The 19,553-nt window shown below is 36.9% G+C and overlaps 1 protein-coding gene across 2 annotated transcripts in view; it reads left to right on the top strand.

Annotated features, from left to right (window-relative positions):
- Positions 1-19,553, top strand: part of SRGAP3 (SLIT-ROBO Rho GTPase activating protein 3) — a 205,899-nt gene that overhangs the window by 123,834 nt on the left and 62,512 nt on the right. For both annotated transcript variants that reach the window (XM_026722710.2, XM_026722715.2), the window contains exons 4-5: positions 11,153-11,215; positions 16,333-16,518. In XM_026722710.2, the coding sequence (XP_026578495.2) occupies positions 11,153-11,215; positions 16,333-16,518 (249 nt within the window). The remainder of the gene's footprint in view (positions 1-11,152; positions 11,216-16,332; positions 16,519-19,553) is intronic.

Genomic DNA, 19,553 nt, shown 5'->3' with positions numbered 1-19,553 from the left:
CTTCAGTGATTCCCTTAACAACTGTGGCAAGAAAGATGGTAAAATGGGGCTGAACAGTGATTCACTTAAAAACCGTCATGCTTAGTAACAGAAATTTTGAGTTTGATTATAGCCACTTAGCCTTGGAATTCTCTGTAGCTCCTCCTCATCCCATTTCATGGAGGAAGGATTTATTCAATAAGTTTATCTTAGGGTCCTTATTTCTCTGCTCTTATTGTTGGGAGTGTATTGCAGGTGATTCCTGTGTAAGTAGAGACCATGGAGACCCACTGCAAGTTCTTTGCGGGGACTTTTCTAGGTATCTGTTGGAAAAAGACATTTGGATTTGCTTGGAATTATGGAACTGAATGAGAAGCTGTTGTGCCCAATGATCTGGACAGAGTTTGTGGTGGCGCAGTGGTTAGAGTACAGTACTGCAGGCTACTTCTGCAGACTGCCAGATGCCTGCAATTTGGCAGTTCAAATCTCACCAGGCTCAAGGTTGACTCAGCCTTCCATCCTTCCAAGGTGGATAAAATGAGGACCCAAATTGTTGGGGGCTGACTCCATAAACTGCTTAGAGAGGGCTGTAAAGCACTGTGAAGCAGTATATAAGTCTAAGTGCTATTGCTATTGCTAAAGACCATGTTTTAGATCCAGGTCTCCCCTGTCTGGGGATTTCCTTGCTGGGAAATATTTTCTTGTGGGAAGAAACAGTTGTGACTCCTTTAAGGGAAGCAGTGGTTTGTCCGCTGTTAAAATGCAATCAGTGGATCTAGCTGCCCTAGAGGATTTAAAAAGGGCTCTTGAGGAAATGGATTATGAAACATTATTCAGATCCAATTATACTCCTGAGATGGCATTGATCTTCCTTGTAGATGAGCTCTGGAGGCTTGTGATGGAGATGGTAGCTCCATCTTGGAATTCCTTTAACTTCTGGCAATTGATCAATCATGGTATCCCTGATTAATATAGCAAGATTGGAGTGAGGAGCAGAGTTTTATGAAGATTCTCTTCCTTCTTCTGAGGCTGGTTTCAGTTGTTGTTGGTAAAAGGGGGTGTGTTTTACAGGGTGCCTCAATGATGCCTCAAAAACTTGAGTCTCTCCCCATTCCTATTTTTAACATTGGGTGAAATCATCAGTACAGGTCAAGTATCATCAATATATTGATGATATTTAGTTGCATACCTCTCTCCAAGTTTTCCAAGCAATGCTGTCAAGGTTCTTTCTCAGAATCTGAAAGCACTGAGGTTCTAAGATAGAGAATAACAGAATCCAGCTCTACCCCTATAAGACTTGAGTACTGTGGGTTTTGGAGACTTTTGGATCTGGACCTTTTGCATTGTTAACTCTGGATGAGGCAGCATTTCCCCAGACAGGGTTGTCCCAAAAGTGCTTTTCCAAAAAGCACTTAACTTTCTTGGTTTTTCTTTGAAAATGCTTCATTTCTCATCCAAGAAGTGTCTTCAGTTTGAACTGCATCACCTGTTCCTGGATTAGGTAGCATTATTCAGGATCACTCATGCTTTAGTCACTTCCCAATTGGGCTATTGCAACACAGGCTTCTTGGGGGCGCCCTTGAGAAGCATTCAGAAGCTGCAGCTAGGGTATACCATTTTGAGTACACCACAGCACTCCTCCATAATCCCACTGCACCAAAGTGCTGCATTACTTCCCCATAAGCTTCCAGTTGTACCTCAGTATGTTAGCTGTCACCTTTAAAGCCCTGCATGGAATAGGAAGAGGTTACTTGTGAGACCGTCTGTCTCTGATGGTTGCTGCCTTTTCATCCAATTTGATTTCTGTGAAACAATGTCATTTAATGGTACCCAGGATGTGTACTTTCTCATTCATGGTGCCCACCTTATGGAACAACCTCCCATTTGAAATTAGATGGCTCCAAATCTCATAGGTCTTAAAAGTCCATGAGCAATGGGATTGAATGGGCAATGGGATTGAAATGTTAGTGGAACTTGGAAGGGATATCTTATTTTACGGTGTCTAAGTAGCTGTGGGATGTCTCAGACATTTTAAAACGGTTTTAAAGCTCTTAAAAGTACATGCTGTGTTTTCATCTCTATTTTTGTTAACCATCTAAAGCTATATTTAAAATGCATGGGTATATAAGTGCATTTATTTACTGGCACATTTATTTGATTAAATGTAATGGCATAATTCTGGATACCATTTCAATAGTAATTCTTGGGAAAGTAGTTTGAAATTGCAGGTTTTCTGATTTGTTGATTAGATCTGTATTAACAATATTTCCTCCACTAACTACACTGAAAAGCAAGTAATATTAGGCCTGACTCCATCTGCAGCTTGCTGTATATAACACCTGCTTTTAATCAGGCTAAAGCCACATTATTCACTTTTGCATCTGCATCTGAGATTATGTTCACAATATCTCTCTTGAGATATCAGTAGAGTTCACATGTCTCTGCATATAATGAGTTAAAGCCACAGCTGAAGGCTTGGTTGTTATTGTTGGAATAAGCTCTTAGTGGAGAAATTTACCCAGGTATAAACAGTAACTTATACTGACAAATCTAGCCTTTCTTTCCCTTAATCAAGTTTGCATTACTCCAAGTCTTTGCTTTCTTATTCATGTTACAGGTACCCTTAGTTCAGGGGTGTCAAACTGGCGGTCCACCGGGCCGGATGCGTCACACACAGGTGATGCCCACCCCAGCTTCACGAATGGGAAAAATGTCTGCAAAATGTCATGTGACAGCAATGTGATGCAGCGAGTTTGACACCCACGTCCTAGTTTTAACAGTTGCGACTAGCTAATCAGTTGTTAAGTGAAGCAGTTGCTAAGTGAAATCATGGTTGTGCTTATGATGTTTCTTCATCCTTCCTTTGCTTTACAGACATGCAAATATTTTAAATGCCAGGATTTTTTGCAAAATTATTTTTTCATCACCATCATAATTGAAAATGCACACTAAATGTTAAATAAGGTTCACCTGTTTTTGTTATATTTGGATAGCATTCAAGATAAGAAAGCACATATCTGACACCATGGCATTACTGCTTGACATTAAAATATCAGCAGGCCGAATGCTGGTTAGTGAGGACAGGATTGTAATCTTTGAAACCATAAGTTTCCAAAGTAGATACCTGACAAAAACAGTCTTGATTTTGTAAAAAGAAACAATTTTTTATGAATTACTACATTCTGGGAACAATTAAACTTTTTAATTTGAAATTATGTAGTTTTAATGATCTGTCCACTGTATTTTAAGCCAGGATGATTAATCTGAACTAGTTTAACAAGAATGCAGCACACAAACAGGATTAGTATATCATGTGAAAATTGTAGGGGAGGGAAGTCACCTGACGCTTCAAAATGATTGCCTGAATGAGGCCCCTGTCCCTGCTTCAGTTAATGGAAGCTTATTTCTTGAAATAATTTTTCCAGGTTTTTATCCAATTTGCAGAGGTTGCACTCAAATCCGTTTTAATAATATATGCTATGAAATGGTTGGCTCCTTAAAGATTAGGAACAGTCCTAATTGTTTTGCAGCTGTTGAAATTTTCCCTGATTGTAAATTGGAGTAACATTTGGTTTCAAAAATGTCCCTTTTAATTTCCTCCTTTGAATTATTAACAGATTGTGACATCTTGTGAGGCAGAAATGGTAATATATGTTGAATTTTTCCATTGCAAATGGGTATTTTCACTGTGTAAATAAAAACAGTTACCATAAACAGTGAAAGATATAAACATGTCCCTAATTGATTCATATAAGAATTGCTTCTAATTTCACGATGGTTGGAAGATCCATCATCTGCCTTTGTTCTTGGGAATATAAATGGGAATGAATTCTGAAAGGTTTTTTTAAGCAGGGAACATACACTTAAATTATCAGAACATATTCAATATACTTCTCTTATGCAAAAGAGAATTGGAGGAGCCCAGGTAGTCCTTGAATTATAACCTTTCATTTGGTTACTGTTGGAAGTTACAATGGCATAAAAAAGTGACAATTTTTCACCCTTAGACTTGCATATTCATGTGATCAACATTTAGATGCTCATATTTATGAGGGTAATAATGTCTTGGAGTCATGCGATCACCTTTTGTGACCCCCTGACAAGAAAAGTTAATGGGGAAGCCAGATTCATTTAACAACTAGGTTACTAACTTAAGAACTGCAGGGATTCACTTAACAACTACGGCAAGAAAGGTCATAAAATGCGGCAAAACTCAATTAAGAATTGTCTCACTTAGCAATGAAATATGAGCCAGTTGCCAAACATCCAAATTTTGATCACATGACCATGGGGATGCTGCAATGGTCATAGTGTGAAAATCAGTCATAAGTCATTCAAACGACTACCAAATGAATGGTGCCATGGTGGTGCAGTGGTTAGAATGCAGTACTACAGGGTACTTCTGCTGACTGCTGGCTGCCTGCAATTTGGCAATTCGGATCTCACCAGGCTCAAGGTTGACTCAGTTGTCCATTCTTCTGAGGTCAGTAAAATGAGGACCTAGATTGTTGGGGTCAATAGGCTGATTCTGTAAAAACTGCTTAGAGAGGGCTGTAAAGCACTGTGAAGCGGTATATAAGTCTAAGTGTTATTGCTATTTTAAGTAAGTGACTATCTGTATTTTAATTGAGATGTGACATGAATGGATGATAGACTAGAAAAAAGAATCATTCATACTATTGTTAGTACTAAACTAAAATGATCTAGAAACTGAATACAAAATGACCCAAATACTAACAGCAAAATCATGATATTGCATAAGGCTTTGTTGTGAACCAAAGCTAATTGGCAGAAGTCTGAAATTACTTGGGAGATGTCAGTTCCAGCCTAATTTTAATAGCTCTATGGCAGAAGCAAAATGAAATAAGACTTTAAGGGGATTCTTTTCCTCTTGTTTAAAAATAAATCAAGTATAATTGAATATATTGAGTAAGTAAGGACATAAAATTGCCTTTGTCCGCCTTTGGATAATGGTTACTGCCTGTCTCTTCCATTGCTGGTCTGTTACATATGGAGAAGGCATCCAGTCATCCAAAGTTACAAATCTTGTGATAAGGGCCTGGGAATATGTGATAATTCTTGTCTTGTCCTTATCATGGCAGCTGGTTAATTGATAGCCCCTAGCTCTTCTCATTCGCATTGATATAACAATATATAACAATCATTTCCTGATTCCTATAGTTTTACAAAAGAGGAAAGATGTAACATATAAGAAAGCTTTATAACAAGGCTGTCAAAATCCCAGCCCATGGGCTGGATGCATCACATGCTGGCCATGCCCATGCCTGGACATGAGCCAGATATGTCATGTCCAGGTATGTCATGTTACGCCGCTATGACAATGTGAGTTTGACACCTCTGGTTTATAGAATGTAAGTAGATTGAACTTTCAATCCATACTTCCAGAGATTAAATGTTTGCGTTCAATCTAGTGAAGTGTGATTTTGTAGGGATTCATACTTTCAGTAAGGTAAAATGAACTCTAAATTTTCCATTAATATTTCTGTTACAAAATATTTCTAGCAAAGGTCTTCAAAAGATATATTCAAGTAAAATATTGATGACTCAGAGGGAAAAATGGTTCATTTAGTTCTGACAAACAGCTGTGAAATATTGGTCTTTATTAGAATTGCAATGGAAATGGGCTGGTCACATAATGAGAAGAGCTGATGAATGGTGGACCAAGGCAATCATAGATCCACATGATAAAAGCATCCACAAAAGAGATCTAAACCAAGATGGATTGATGACATCAGCAAGTACTGCAGACCCAATTGGCAAAAGAAAGCTCAAGGCAGTATAGATTAGAAACATGCAGAAGAGGCCTTCATCATCCTGCAGTTGATAGACAATGACTATGATGATTATGTTGATGATTTTATCTTAATTTGGGCAGTTGTTCCTGACCTTGAGAATCCATATTTTATTTCAGGGTCACTAACCATGTTGGACTGATGTTTGGAATTTTGAGGGAAGATTATATGCTTTTGCAAAAATGGGATCATATAGAGCCAAAGATGTTCTTGGAATTAAGAAAGCTTGAATTTTTTTTTTGCATACATGCACATGCACACTGAAAGGAAATATAAAAAGTAAGGTGGGGACAGGGAATTTGATAAGCGTAGTTGAGTTGCTCATGGGAAACTGCGTTGAGAACCATATCCGTTTTAATTCATATAATCCATTATTTCTGTTATTTAAGCAGTCATTTTTTGTTTGTTTCCAAAAGTAGTTCAATTAATAATTTAATTTTTATTTACTTAAATAATTTATATGGCCACTCATCCCACACAGGTAATTAACTCTCAATGGTGTATTAGAAACCTAACGATTAAAAACAATAACCTATTAAGCCTAAGGTAAATGATGACTTCCAATCATAAAATGACATCAACAACAGAGTTTGCTTAAACTCCCGAGGAACAGCCAGGTCATCATCATCATCATCATCATCAATTAAATTTATATTACATTTATATAAAATTTATATGCTGCCTGACTCCTAGTGACTCTGCATGGTCTTCAGTGTCTTGTGAAAGGCTACCAGGATCAGGGCTATCTGGATCTTTAGGAGAATTCTGTTCCATGAGGCAGGGACTGCCACAGATAAGGTATGTCTCTGGGTGATATTGTTGAATAAATATTGTTGTGCCTAGGGCATGACCTTTCTGCCAGATCTGGTGGATTAAGCAGAAATAATAGGATTTTTTTTTTAGCTATTTCTTGGATAATTACATAATTGACCATAACTCTGAAAAATACTTCAGCTCTTGTTACCTAACAAAAAGTATTTTCCCCTTCTTCACAATCAGCATTCTGTTACTGGTAGAATTTCCTGGCTTGCTTTCCTTCAGCAGCCATAAAGCACAATCTGTTTTATGATATCGTAACACTGTTTTTGCTAGGGTTACCTGCCTCTAATAGTACAGTGATCGCATTATGTTACTGTTCTGGTTGGAATAACATCCTGGGTAATGCATGGGTCAAACCAGAACTGCATGTCTTAGTAGTTAGAAAGTTCTACTGTCTGACTTTGGATTTATGATTCAGGTCTGGGGTTTTATTATTATTATTATGATTTGGCTCTCAGGATTGGGTTGCTGATGGGTCAGAAAGATTCATCTTTCAAAAGCTGGGTCATTTGTTATAAAAACCTTTGCCTGAAATACATGATTTATTTTCAGGCCTCGGGTTTTTCATTAGTTACCCTGAGCTGGTATACTGAAACAGCATTTTCTTTTCTGTTGATGGTGTGGCTCAGGGAGGTATAAACCTGCCTCTCAACTTCTTAATATTGTTTAGAAGCGACACTGATTTCCTTGTTGCAATGGTCATGTAAAACTATCATGACAAAGGGCACTTGTCCTGTAGTGGTTGTGGTTTGTTGCTACATAAAACTCAAGTCCTCCCTAGCGTAGTAGTAAATTTTCTTAGGAAAGGTTTTTGGCAGAGTACATTTGAGAACTAAATACTGAAGCTACAAACTAGGAAAAATCTTGGCTCTTTGCAATGAAAATATTTCTGTATCACAATTACTGCCTTTCTCTTCCTAACATTACAGAAAAATAAAATGGCCCTGAAATTATTTGCAAAGAAACTGTCAAACAAGGTGTCCTTCGATGTTTTCATATTTTATGTATTTGTTTATTTAGATTACAGTATGCTCGAGTCCTCAATTATTCTGGGTGGCTTACTTAAACAAAATAGATAAAAATGGAATCCAGCAAAATAGCAGAAATACCAAAACCAAATCAAAACAGATCATCTCCAAATAAAACAAAACAAAGGGGGGAAAGGATGGGGGTTTGTGTGTGTCACAATAACTCTGAGTACTCAAGAAGAATAACTAGATTTTTGATAATTTCTTAAATGACTTGAGGGTGGGAGCCACATACATTCCAGAGGGCAGGAATTGCAACAGAGAAAGCATGATTTCTGCATCCTGAAAGATGACGTTCTTTAATCAATGGGAGTACATCCAGTCTACTGGACCAAACTGGATGGGCAGAAACCACTGGAGATAAATGGTCCTTCTGATAGCCTGCCCCGTGAAGGGCTTTAAAGGTGCATGGCACACTGAAACCAATGAAACCAGTGAAAAAGCAGCAAGCTTGTATGTGTATAATACAGTGCATCTCTCATTGCTGTTCTGCTGTGCTCTGGACTCGCTGTAAGTTTTGGATGGTCCTTCATGAGTGCATTGCAGTAGTCCAAATGTGAGGCAAACAGGGCATGAATGAATTTCTGAAGGTCCTCCCAGCACAGGAACCCCGCAACTGGCACACCAGATGTCCTTGCATAAAACACTCTGCTCACATCTTCCACCTGCTTTATGAGCAGGAATTGAGAGTCTAAAAGGACCCCAAAATTGTGATAAGTCTGAAATGGGAAAATGCAACCCTTCTGAGAGTCAACAACAGAATTTTTCCAGATCTGGTGGAGCCTAAAACACAACATATTTATGGAGAAATATATTGTATTCTTCCAATTTTAACTTTCCCTAGCTTGCTTGCTGACATGTGATGAGCATTGTATTCATTTTCAATAACTCAGTGAATGATGATAAATGAAAAAAAATATGACTGGCTTGATTAAATCATTCATTTTTACTAGGGATCGGTTCTTTTCATGTAACTTGAGGGACCTTTTTTCTCCATAGCATATATTCTGATAGATATGTGTGACCATGCAAATGTTGTTAGTTTTCATCCAGAGCATCCTTATTGCATTGACTGTAATGCTCACATTGTTTTGGACTAGTGACTTGGTAACATCCTATCTCTGGAGTAGTGACAGATCACTTATCTTACTTGATAGCAAACCCTATTTATGTAATGGATTTTTGATTCAGGTGTTTTTTGATAGAAAGGAGTCTCTTGGCATGTATACATACATGCACACAGATGCACTTATCTGACAAAACTGTAACTTATAGTACTTGCATGGTGTTTACCATTGTTAAAAAAAATCTATAATGAATTACCCAGAAAAAGATGATATTGAATCATTCTAAAGGTAATCTTTAGGAAAGATGGTGCTTCCACCTGTGAAGCAGTATCCCATTGTTGGCATCTTGAATTATAATACAAGTTTGTTCTATTTTGTTTTCAGCCAAGAAAAGATTTGCAGTTGCCTGTGTAAAATTTGAAAAAGGACTAGACATTGAATGATTTAACTCCCCCCTCACCCCCCCCCATCTCTGTTTCATATGAGTCAACATGGTACAATTAACAAGCTGAACTGCTTGGTGGAAAGAACAAAAGAACTGGTTGAGCCTTTCTTACTCCACGACCCTTCCCTTCCTCATGTCCAACCTCGACCTAGGCCAAACACTGAGAATTTCAGGGTGGAAACCAGATTTCCCTGTTTTTCCTCTGGCTTCTTCATGTGAAAGCTATCAACATCAAAGGATTTCAATGTGAGTGGGAAAGAGAAAGGACAGGATTCTTTGTTTTTTTGTTTTGTTTTTATGTTGTATTCCCACTTTTTTCACAAAAAGGGGGGAAAGAACATTTGTAACTGTTAAACAGTTTAATGTGAGGGAGAGAGTTGAAACACCATCCATAATAAATATTGAGATTTTGAGTATGATATCTGTGCGGTGTCTATTTCCTTGGCCACTGAACAGCAGTTGCAAACTAAGTGTTTGAACAGAGATAACAGGAGGAGGCCTGTTTCCATCTGCTTGCAATTTAAGAGCACATGCAAATGTTCTCCTTTTTACTTTTAGGTAGGGATACATAATGGAATTGCAAGCTTCATTCTCTACATGTATAAATTCCCTTCATCCTCCAATAGCATGACTGGCGATTATGTTATCTTTGTTAGTGCTAGTTAAGGGACTAGCAAAGATAAAATAACCTCTAATTCAGAATACAGATCAATGGATTTATGTAAACAGAACACATTTTTCAGTGTGGAATGAAATATGAATGTTTTTGCTTGTTCTGTTCAATCTGTCAAAAAAGGCATGGAAAAATGTATAGGGGGTATGAATTTTAGCCAGTCTTGTTGCTATATTTGTTTTATTTGCCAACATATTTTTGTGCCACTCTAGTCAATAACTCTGGGCAACTCATTCAGTTTACTCAGTACAAGTCTAGAAATCAGATCTGTCTGTATTAATCTCTCATGCAAGGATAATATTTGTCAAATATTTAGATGAGCATTTAGATGAGAATCAGCATAAGGAAGTATGGGTTGTATGAATAAATGAAATAAGTTTAAATCCAAACAATGGCAATGAGTATTTTATAAATCTATATTTTAGTGGAAGTAGAACATTTTTGGCTACTTGAATAAAGTTAGGATTTTGGTTGGTCAAGCAGAAATGCTGCATTTGTGTGTGTCAGTATCAGGAATATCTATTGATATACACAATAATATGCAGTGATACACACACACACACACACACACACACAGAGCTTATTCATGTGATTTTATCATGTGGTTAGGATTATAACATCACTGTGTGAATTCTTACTCCTTTAGGACTGGGGAGAAAGGAGCTGTAAATCCTTTTGTTTGCTGTCAATTGATATACTCAGAAAAATTTCCATTTACCAAAAGTCATCTATTTAGCAAATGATGTACTTGCCTTGTGTCACTATCCCGCAATAGTACAATTAAATTGTTGGGTTCTTGTTGTTTTCTGAAGTTGGTATTACCAAACTAGGTAGCATCAATTTATCATTGATATATTTATCATTGATGGAAAGATTTGAATCCTTAAAGTTTAATTACTTCTTTAATGTCCTACTTAAACTACAGTCCTGGGTATTTTATTGGCACAAAGGGCATATCTGGCTCCTCAGCTCTCCCTGTCATGCCTGCAGTGTTGGCAGCATTAGCGGCATTGCTGGTGGGTTGGGGCATTGATGTTGTGGTGTGCAGGCCATCAGTGGAGCATTGGTGGAGGTGGGATGGCATCCCTCTACAACAAGTCGAGTTTCTCATATGACTCCTTGGGAAAATTAATTGCCCACTGCTGCTATAAGCCGTGGACATTTACATGGCTGGTTGACGATCACTGTTTTATAGGATCAAAGCTAATCCTTTTTTATCTGCGGCTTCAGGAATGTTGAAAGCACATGTTTATCCAGTTTTTTTTCTTTACAGCAGATCTTGGAAACTTACTATATATTCAGCTTTGTGTTTTCATTTTGTGTTGCAGAGTAAGGAAATTGGTCTTCAGATGCATGAAGAACTCTTGAAGGTTACAAATGAACTCTACACTGTGAGTAATTTTACCCTGGGACTTGTGTCTTAACATTTAGGAATAAATATACATGCTGACGTGTGTTGTGTGTGTGGTCTACTAATGTAGAGTTAGTATGAACATTTTTGAAAATTTCCAGATGTATTTCAAGTAATTAGGATTCATCAGGGGAAAGGATGCTATTTATACCAGAATTGAATTTCAATCCTTAAAACAGATTTTCTTAAATATGATTTGTAGATCAGTGTGAAATTGCATCATTTATTATAGTAAAAGATGGGGAGTGATGATTTTTTTTGGGGTGGGGGTGGGGTGGGCTTTATTTTTCCAGAAGATTTTTCTGGGCCAATTTTTTTTCCATTATACCTTTTCTGATGTTCTGGCACTTAGTAACAATACAGTAATATTTTTCTTTTTTTAAAATAGCTCTTCTGACATGTTTATAATTTGGTCTACCATTGTCTGTCCTTGATTTTAAAAAGTTATAAACATCCTTCCTCCTACTGTTACCTATTATCAGTGCTAGTTTGTTGCTATTCAAAATTAGGTTTCTCAGAGTGACTTATAATACAGGTAGTCCTCAATTTATGACCACAATTAAGCCAGGAATGAAATTCAAAATTTCCCCCTAATGGCTCTGTAGGCGTGGCTTGGTATAATAGTAATAGCAATCATCCCTACCACCTCTCCCGAGATGGGCTGAGATGGTTGAATTTCACTCCTGAATTAAGCTCAAACTTTATGTTGCTAAGTGAGAAATTTGTTAAATGAGTTTTGCCCCATTTTATGACTTTTTTGCCACACTTGTTAAGTGAATCACTGTAGTTGTCCTCACTGACTTTGCTGGTCAGAAGGTCTCAAAAGATGATCACATGACTCCAGGACACTGTGACCATCATAAATATGAGTCAGTTGTCAAGCATCCAAATATAAATCACACTGCAATAATGTAATAGATTATAATTCAAATCAACTTTCTAATCCAGTATGGACTTGAAAATGTGTGGACTTTCCAGAGTAATCTTCAAATTGTGTGGACTTCCCAGAATAATCAACTCCCAGAATTTCCCAGCCATCTCTGCCTGGCTGGAAAGTTCTGCAAGTTGAAATTCATACATTTTCAAGTTGACAAGATTCAGAAACAATGGTCTAATCTAAAATGAAAAGACCCCAAAGCAGAGTCCAAATGTCAGCTAAGGCACATCCAGCCAAACCTTTTAGAACATTGATTGAATTCCAGTTGACAAGTGAGTAGATAGTTACATAACATGAGGTGCTCTAAGCCAAAGATGTCCTGGTTTTGTTTTGTTTTTTAGTGAAGGATTCTGTCATAATCTACTGCAACATAAAACAAAAAAGCACTTACAAAATTTCTGTGCAGTTATTTAAAAATGTTCACCATTTGTATTCTTTCTTTAATTTTATTGTATACCCAATTGTCTTGTCTACTGTATGGAATACTTTAATAAGACATCTTGCTATCCCTGATATTGTTTTGAAAATAAAGCTTGTGAAGTATTCGAAAAGGCTAATGAGCCTTACAAACCTACAAACTGCTGAAAAAATAGTAGGAAATTATGCCTCCATTTATTGTAGTTTCTAATTCAGTTTGAGAAAAAACATTTTGGGAAGATTGATTTACTCCCTACATTTACCCCAAAATAATGGATTCAAGAATCGTATGTATTCTGAGGATCATGGATAATGTAATGCTTTTCTGAGGCTTTAAAGATTAAATCTATTACTTTCAACTGACTTTGGATAGCAGCCAGGGAAGATGATGCCATGTTCCCTATAATAGTGAAATTACATAGCCGATACAGCCTCAGTTAATAACTTGATGAGTGCCATTTTTTAAAGGGAAGATTCTGGTTGACCAAGGCAATTCCACATAAAGTGTATCACAGTTGACTAATGAGGATGTTACTAGAGTCTGAATGTCTAGTCTAGCCTTACATCTTCTTTTCTCATTTGTACTTAATGTGCATCACCAAGACTGGCATGGCACACAAAACCTGCAAAATAAATAAATATAATATTCTTTAAGTCTGTGAGCCACGGGTTTGTTAATAACTTTTTATTCCGGGGTTCTTAAAAATAACAAATATCCATGTAGAACAAAGTCCGCATAGAAGATGGTGAATTTCTTCCCATATGTGTACAGAGAGGAGCTATAATGGATTGGAAAAGTGCAACCTTTGTATTTGTGTTATGTATTTGAAAGGTACCAAAGCTTGAGAAGATACAGGTTCTTCCTAGACAATACATTTACAGCTATTTAGACAAAAACAGGAAACTCTGCATATTCTCCATCTTTTTAGTTGTTAAGTCAGAGGCAAGGAAGACTGGAGGGTATGCATGTGTATTGCTGACTTGCTGACTCTGCTGGAAAGAGGAGCATGTTAGAGAAGGAGATAAAGTGTATCAGTTTGTTTAAAGAAGACTTGTCCAAGAAGAAAACAACATTGGACAGCAAGGACAAGAGCTGAATTATTATGGGACTGACACAAATAGGCAGAGTCAGCTGAGAGCAAGGAAAGGAGAATCAGTCTACAGTCTGAGATAAATTGAGGTGAACTATACTTCCAAGTGACTCACTCATATATAGTGTTCAAAAGAAATTGGTCTTCTGTAGCATGAATGGATAGGCTAAGGCTAGTAAAGAGTACTGTGAAAATGAGAGAAACGTTTTAAAAGACTTCCCAGAATTAAAGGAGAATTAGAAATAAAAGCAAAGATTAGATATCATTTGAGCTCAGTCCATCAAGCTGAGAGAAACATTGAAAACTCTGTAAACCAGATAGTAGGCTTATAGGAAGATACCTGGTGTATAGATTACATTAAATATAAAAATAGGATTAAGTCTTCATATTTGTGAGATTTAAGCACTGCCTGTTCATCTGTGGGGCAGTAATGGCATTTTTTAAAAGATGAAACCTGTACCTATTCATCTATCCTGTTTGGGAGATAACAATTCAAATGGAACCTGTGACAAGGCACATTAATGATCCTTTTTAATTGTTTATATAAAAACAGTTTAGAAAAAGATTAATGATGAAAGGCACTAAACTGATTTAAAGTATTAATATTGCTCCTTGCCCATGACCTACCTTTCTAAATTATTCTCCTACAGTTTCAAACTAAGCTTGTCAGAGAATGTAAGTTTATCATGTGAATAAGGGTCAGTATATTTGGTGATGACCTTTGATAAAAACAGATTTTGTAAGATAAATGACTGAAGATAATAATCTCTGCAGTCTACATGTCAGGGTTGCAATCAATATTTGCAAATTAGCATTTAACAAAAAAAATTGGAGGATAGATTGCACAGGCAGCAATCTATCCTTATTTGTCTTAAAAAAATCACAGTTACGGAAGCTTCACTGAAGAAGGCTGAAAAAACTTTATTTAAAAAAATTATAATACTAAACCTTTAATAATAGTGGGACAGAGAAACATTATTGCGCTACTAAATGGGCTAAGAATCTGGATCAGGACTTTTCTTATTTTTATAGATTTTTCAGTATCTATAATTTCTTTTAGCCACTTGTTCATATGAAATCTTAGGAAGTGCTATTTTATATAAAAATGATTAATTTTACTCGATTATATTGAACTCAGTATTATAAAATCATGGGTATTTTTTAAAAAGCTGATTTATTGAGTCAGAAGAGTTAAATACTTTATCCCTGATGTCTTTAATAGTAGAGATAATGGTTAGCAATTTACCATGTCTTTGATCTCACTTGTTAAATCTTTGCTTTATATGGCTATTCTGTTTCAAGTATAAAAGAGAATTAAGTTCCTGTTTAATATTCATAAAGGCATATAATTCTGATGTACTTTGTTTTGCATGTATACTCAAAATTTTCTTAACATTTTGCCCACATTTCTTGTTTAATTTTCTGAATTTATTTCCCATGAACATAAGCAGTTAGCTGTATATATTCAAATAAGTAAGCAATTCACAGAATGTCTATTTATAAAGGGACAAATGGTCTTCCAGTTGTTATCTATTTGAGAAAAAAAATCATTTATGAATAATATATTTAAATACCTTATAAAAGAGTGGGATTGGTTTTTTATAGTAACTGATAATTTACACACACACACACACACAGACACAAAACACTGTACGGTACATGTGTTAATGATGAGCAGTGCCTATATTATATTTATTAATTCATCCAAGTAATACTCAAGATAGCAGAAAAAAATAACCAGTCAAGAACTACTTTGATGTGGAAGTGAAGAAAAAACATGTTTCTGTTGTGAAAGATTTAAAATTCACCACATCCACCAAATTAAAACCCAGTGTATGTCAACTCATAAAATATTTCTATGGTCGTTGTAGAGTTGCCAACAGAAAGAGAGGGGGGGAAAGGGTTTGAAAGACCGGTGCGGCAGCTTGGAAATTGAAAGTCCATTTCATACATAGTTTTTCAGAGATAGTAACTAGGTGACTGAAGTTTCTGCCACGCAAAAATCTAACTGGAGAACATGATTGATGACTCTTGGTTATGGATGTGTCTCATTGGAGAATATGAATTATGATGCACCCAGAGGATATGGGAAAACCAGGGTCAAGGGTGACAATGAATTTTGTGTCTCAGAGTTGGCTATACTCAGGCAGTGCTGGATATGTTAACTCCCAATAAATCCTTTGAAGTTTTGGAAGTTTGGCTTGAGACTCATGATTTAATTGGGGTAACTGCCGGAATCCTGACAGTGTCAAAGTTTGCAGTATTTTTCATGTATGAGAGTTATGTTCAGGTTAAGTGGTATTCCAGACTAATAAGGATTTAGAATTTGATTGAAATATTTAACGATATTTATCTGATACACATCTGAAGTTAAAAACATCCATGTAATTAAAAAAAAATTCTCCCCCCCCCTCTCTTTCATACACATACTCACGAAAAACATCTACATAATCTATATGGAAAAATAGGGTCCCTTTAACGGTCATAATGCATTTATTAAAACCCTAATCATAGTATTTAAAAAATTCTAGGGTCTCTTATTTCTTGTACCACCACAGATTCTGAGCACTTATTAGCTAGCCACAATTGATACACCTCCATTAACTTTTGAATGAAAGATGTGTGCTACCGGTTGTTCTTTCCTCATCTTAGGTGATGAAGACTTATCACATGTATCATGCTGAGAGCATCAGTGCTGAGAGCAAGCTAAAGGAAGCGGAGAAGCAGGAAGAGAAGCAGTTCAACAAAGCAGGGGACATCAGTGTGAATCTGCTGCGGCTTGAAGATAGGCCTCAGCGCCGCAGTTCTGTTAAGAAGATTGAGAAGATGAAGGAGAAGGTGAGTAGGATGACATGCTTTCCATGTGGCTGGCTATTGGCAAAATGAACAGAGGAATATATTGTCAGGATGCAGCTGAGTATCAAATATTTGTAGTTTTGATCTCACCTATTGCAGTATTGATCTTGGATGATGAAAATATCCTGTAGACTCATAGATTAAAGGAGAATAATAAAGTATGGTGTCTAGTGGATTGTGAACAATATTGCAGTGAATGAGGAAATATAATACAGTGTTCTACAATACAATAGATGTAACAATCTGTGTAAATCCTTAATTTTATTGATTAAATTGTACACACTGCTCTGAGGAAGATTGGTGATTAAGAAGTGTGAAAAATAAATAAATAAATGTAATTAATCAGATTATCATAAACTGCATGTAATTGACCACAGACAGCAAAGTGTCTGGAACAGCCAATATAACATAGTGGTTAAGATGTTAGCTTGCTACTGCAGGAAGACAATTTAAGGTCTCCCTTTGGTCATGAACATGTATTGTGTGGCTTTGTGCTATTTTTTTTTCTCCCTCTATGTCAGCCTAACTAATCTCATAGGGTTTGGGGGAGATAAAATTAGAGGTAGGTGTGTGGGTCATATTGTGTTTCCAAGGAAAGCTTGGATATAAATCTAAGAAATAATAATAATAAATGATTGTTGGTTCTAGGGACCTTGGCCTAAGAAAAATCTTAAAAGCTCTTTTGCTTCTGTTGGAATTTTTTTTGTTGCTTTTATCTCTCTCTCTCTCAAGGTTTTCTCCCTGACAGGTTGTTCTTTTCAATTCTCCTTAACAGTTCAGCACATCAGGCCTTGATGAGGTAATGTACCCCTCTCTGTGGAAGTGCTCCACAATTTGCCCCCAGGCTCTCCTTCCTGTTGAATGGTGCCTGCCTGACTCAGAGCTCCCGCTACGTGCTGTCTTTCTGGCACTTTTCCACAGCTAACAGGCAGTAAAGAGAGCAGTTAATATATAGCAGTCTCAAGATCTTAAGTGAAAATGCACAGAAGAATTCAGGCAGGCAGGCAGCATTCCAGCAATCCAGATTTAGTGAGAGTAACAGATGTGCAGTTGACCATTTTAAAAAAATCATGAGCCTTGGACTTGAGGAACATTCTCAGTTTGGGAACTCTTTTTCCTCCTTAGCTAGCCTGGTTGAAAACTACAGACTAATCTCACTGTGTTGTTTCATGTGCAAAATCATGGAATCAATCATTAACCAATTCATAACCCTCCACTTAGAGTCAAACAACCTACTCTCCCCAAAACAATTTGGTTTCAGGAAAAAAATTGTCCTGCAACCTACAACTCCTACACTGCAAAAACAAATGGACTACTCTACTCGACCAGGGTAAAGCAATAGATGCAATTTATATAGATTTCTGCAAAGCCTTTGATTCAGTGGTACATGACAAACTACTGTTAAAACTAAACTCTTACGGCATTTCTGGATCCCTTCATAAGTGGATTACATCATTCCTGTCAAACAGGCAACAAATAGTAAAAATAGGGAGCACTATATCAAACCCTGCTCCCTGCTCCAGTCAACAGTGGTATCCCCCAAGGCAGTGTTTTAGGACCCACACTCTTTATACTCTATATAATGACCTTTGCGATCACCTTATTAGCAACTGCGTCCTCTTCATAGATGATGTAAAGCTATTCAACACCACCGACAATGCTACTGTTCTTCAACGTGACCTTGATTATGTGTCTGAATGGTCAAACATTTGGCAACTCCAAATCTCGAGCAACAAATGCTCTGTCCTATACATTGGTAAAAAAAATCAATTCACCAAATACAAACTAGGCAGATATGACCTCGTTGATGACCCTCACTCTGTCAAAGACCTCAGAGTACTCATATCAAAAGATCTAAGCACTAGAGCTCACTGTAACAGCATTGCCAAAAAGGCATTAAGAGTTGTACATCTAATCTTATGAAGCTTCTCCTCTGGAAATATTGAATTGCTAACTAGGGCATTCAAAACCTTTGCTAGATCAATATTCAAATACAGCTCATCTGTCTGGAATACGCACTCTATATAGACATTAATACAATTGAGCGAGTCCAGAAGTATTTCACGAGAAGAGTACTACACTCCTTTGCTCGCAACAGAATACCCTATACCACCAGGCTTGAAATTTTGGGCTTGGACAATCTTGAACTACGCCACCTACGATTGGACTTAAGCGTAGTACACAAAATTATCTGCTACAATGTCCTACCAGTCAATGACTACTTCAACTTCAACCGCAACAATACAAGAGCACACAACAGATACAAACTCAATGTTAACCGCTCCAAACTTGATTGCAGAAAGTACGACTTCAGCAACAGAGTGGTCAGTGTCTGGAATGCACTACCTGACTCTGTTGTTACATCCTCTAACCCCCACTCCTTCAACCTCACGCTATCTACTCTTGACCTCACCCCATTCCTAAGAGGTCTGTAAGGGACGTGCATAAGTGCACCATCGTGCCTCCCACCCCTGTCCTATTGTCCCCATTTATTTGTAACTATTTCCTGTATTCTTACTCATATTTATACTTATACCTATTATCTTGTAAGCGATTGACAAATCAAATAAATAAATCAAATAATAAATAAATATTATATCCCTACTTCTCCAACCAGAGGAATAGGAAACACCATATGTTAATGTGCACTTTCCCTCCCATGTTGCCAAACACAGTTAATCTTGAGAGAGCCACTGATTGTTTTTCAAGACTGAAGAGCAAAAGAAGAAACTTGTGCTGGGTTGTGAAGCATGCATGGCCATTTGCTGTATTCTAAGTATGAATTAGAATATTTTCTTGGAGTTATGGACTTTCTGCTAAGGTTGGATTCTCTCTTGGATCTTCCATCTCTAATGAAGTTTCTCCCTGCTCTCCACATACTGTAAAAGCTTCAGCCCTTCAGATGGTGGGAGAAGTGGGATAGTCAACACAATATTCTGTTCAATATAATAATTCCTTGAAATTAAAATTAGAGACAGGTCTACAGAACTGTCCTAATGTAAATGGTGTCAAAAGTA

This window comes from Pseudonaja textilis, chromosome 2 (assembly GCF_049901715.1).
Source record: "Pseudonaja textilis isolate UNSWEBS1 chromosome 2, rPseTex1.2, whole genome shotgun sequence".
Taxonomy (NCBI): domain Eukaryota; kingdom Metazoa; phylum Chordata; class Lepidosauria; order Squamata; family Elapidae; genus Pseudonaja; species Pseudonaja textilis.
The sequence above is the reverse complement of the archived record's forward strand: the minus strand, read 5'-3'. Positions and strand labels throughout refer to the sequence as shown.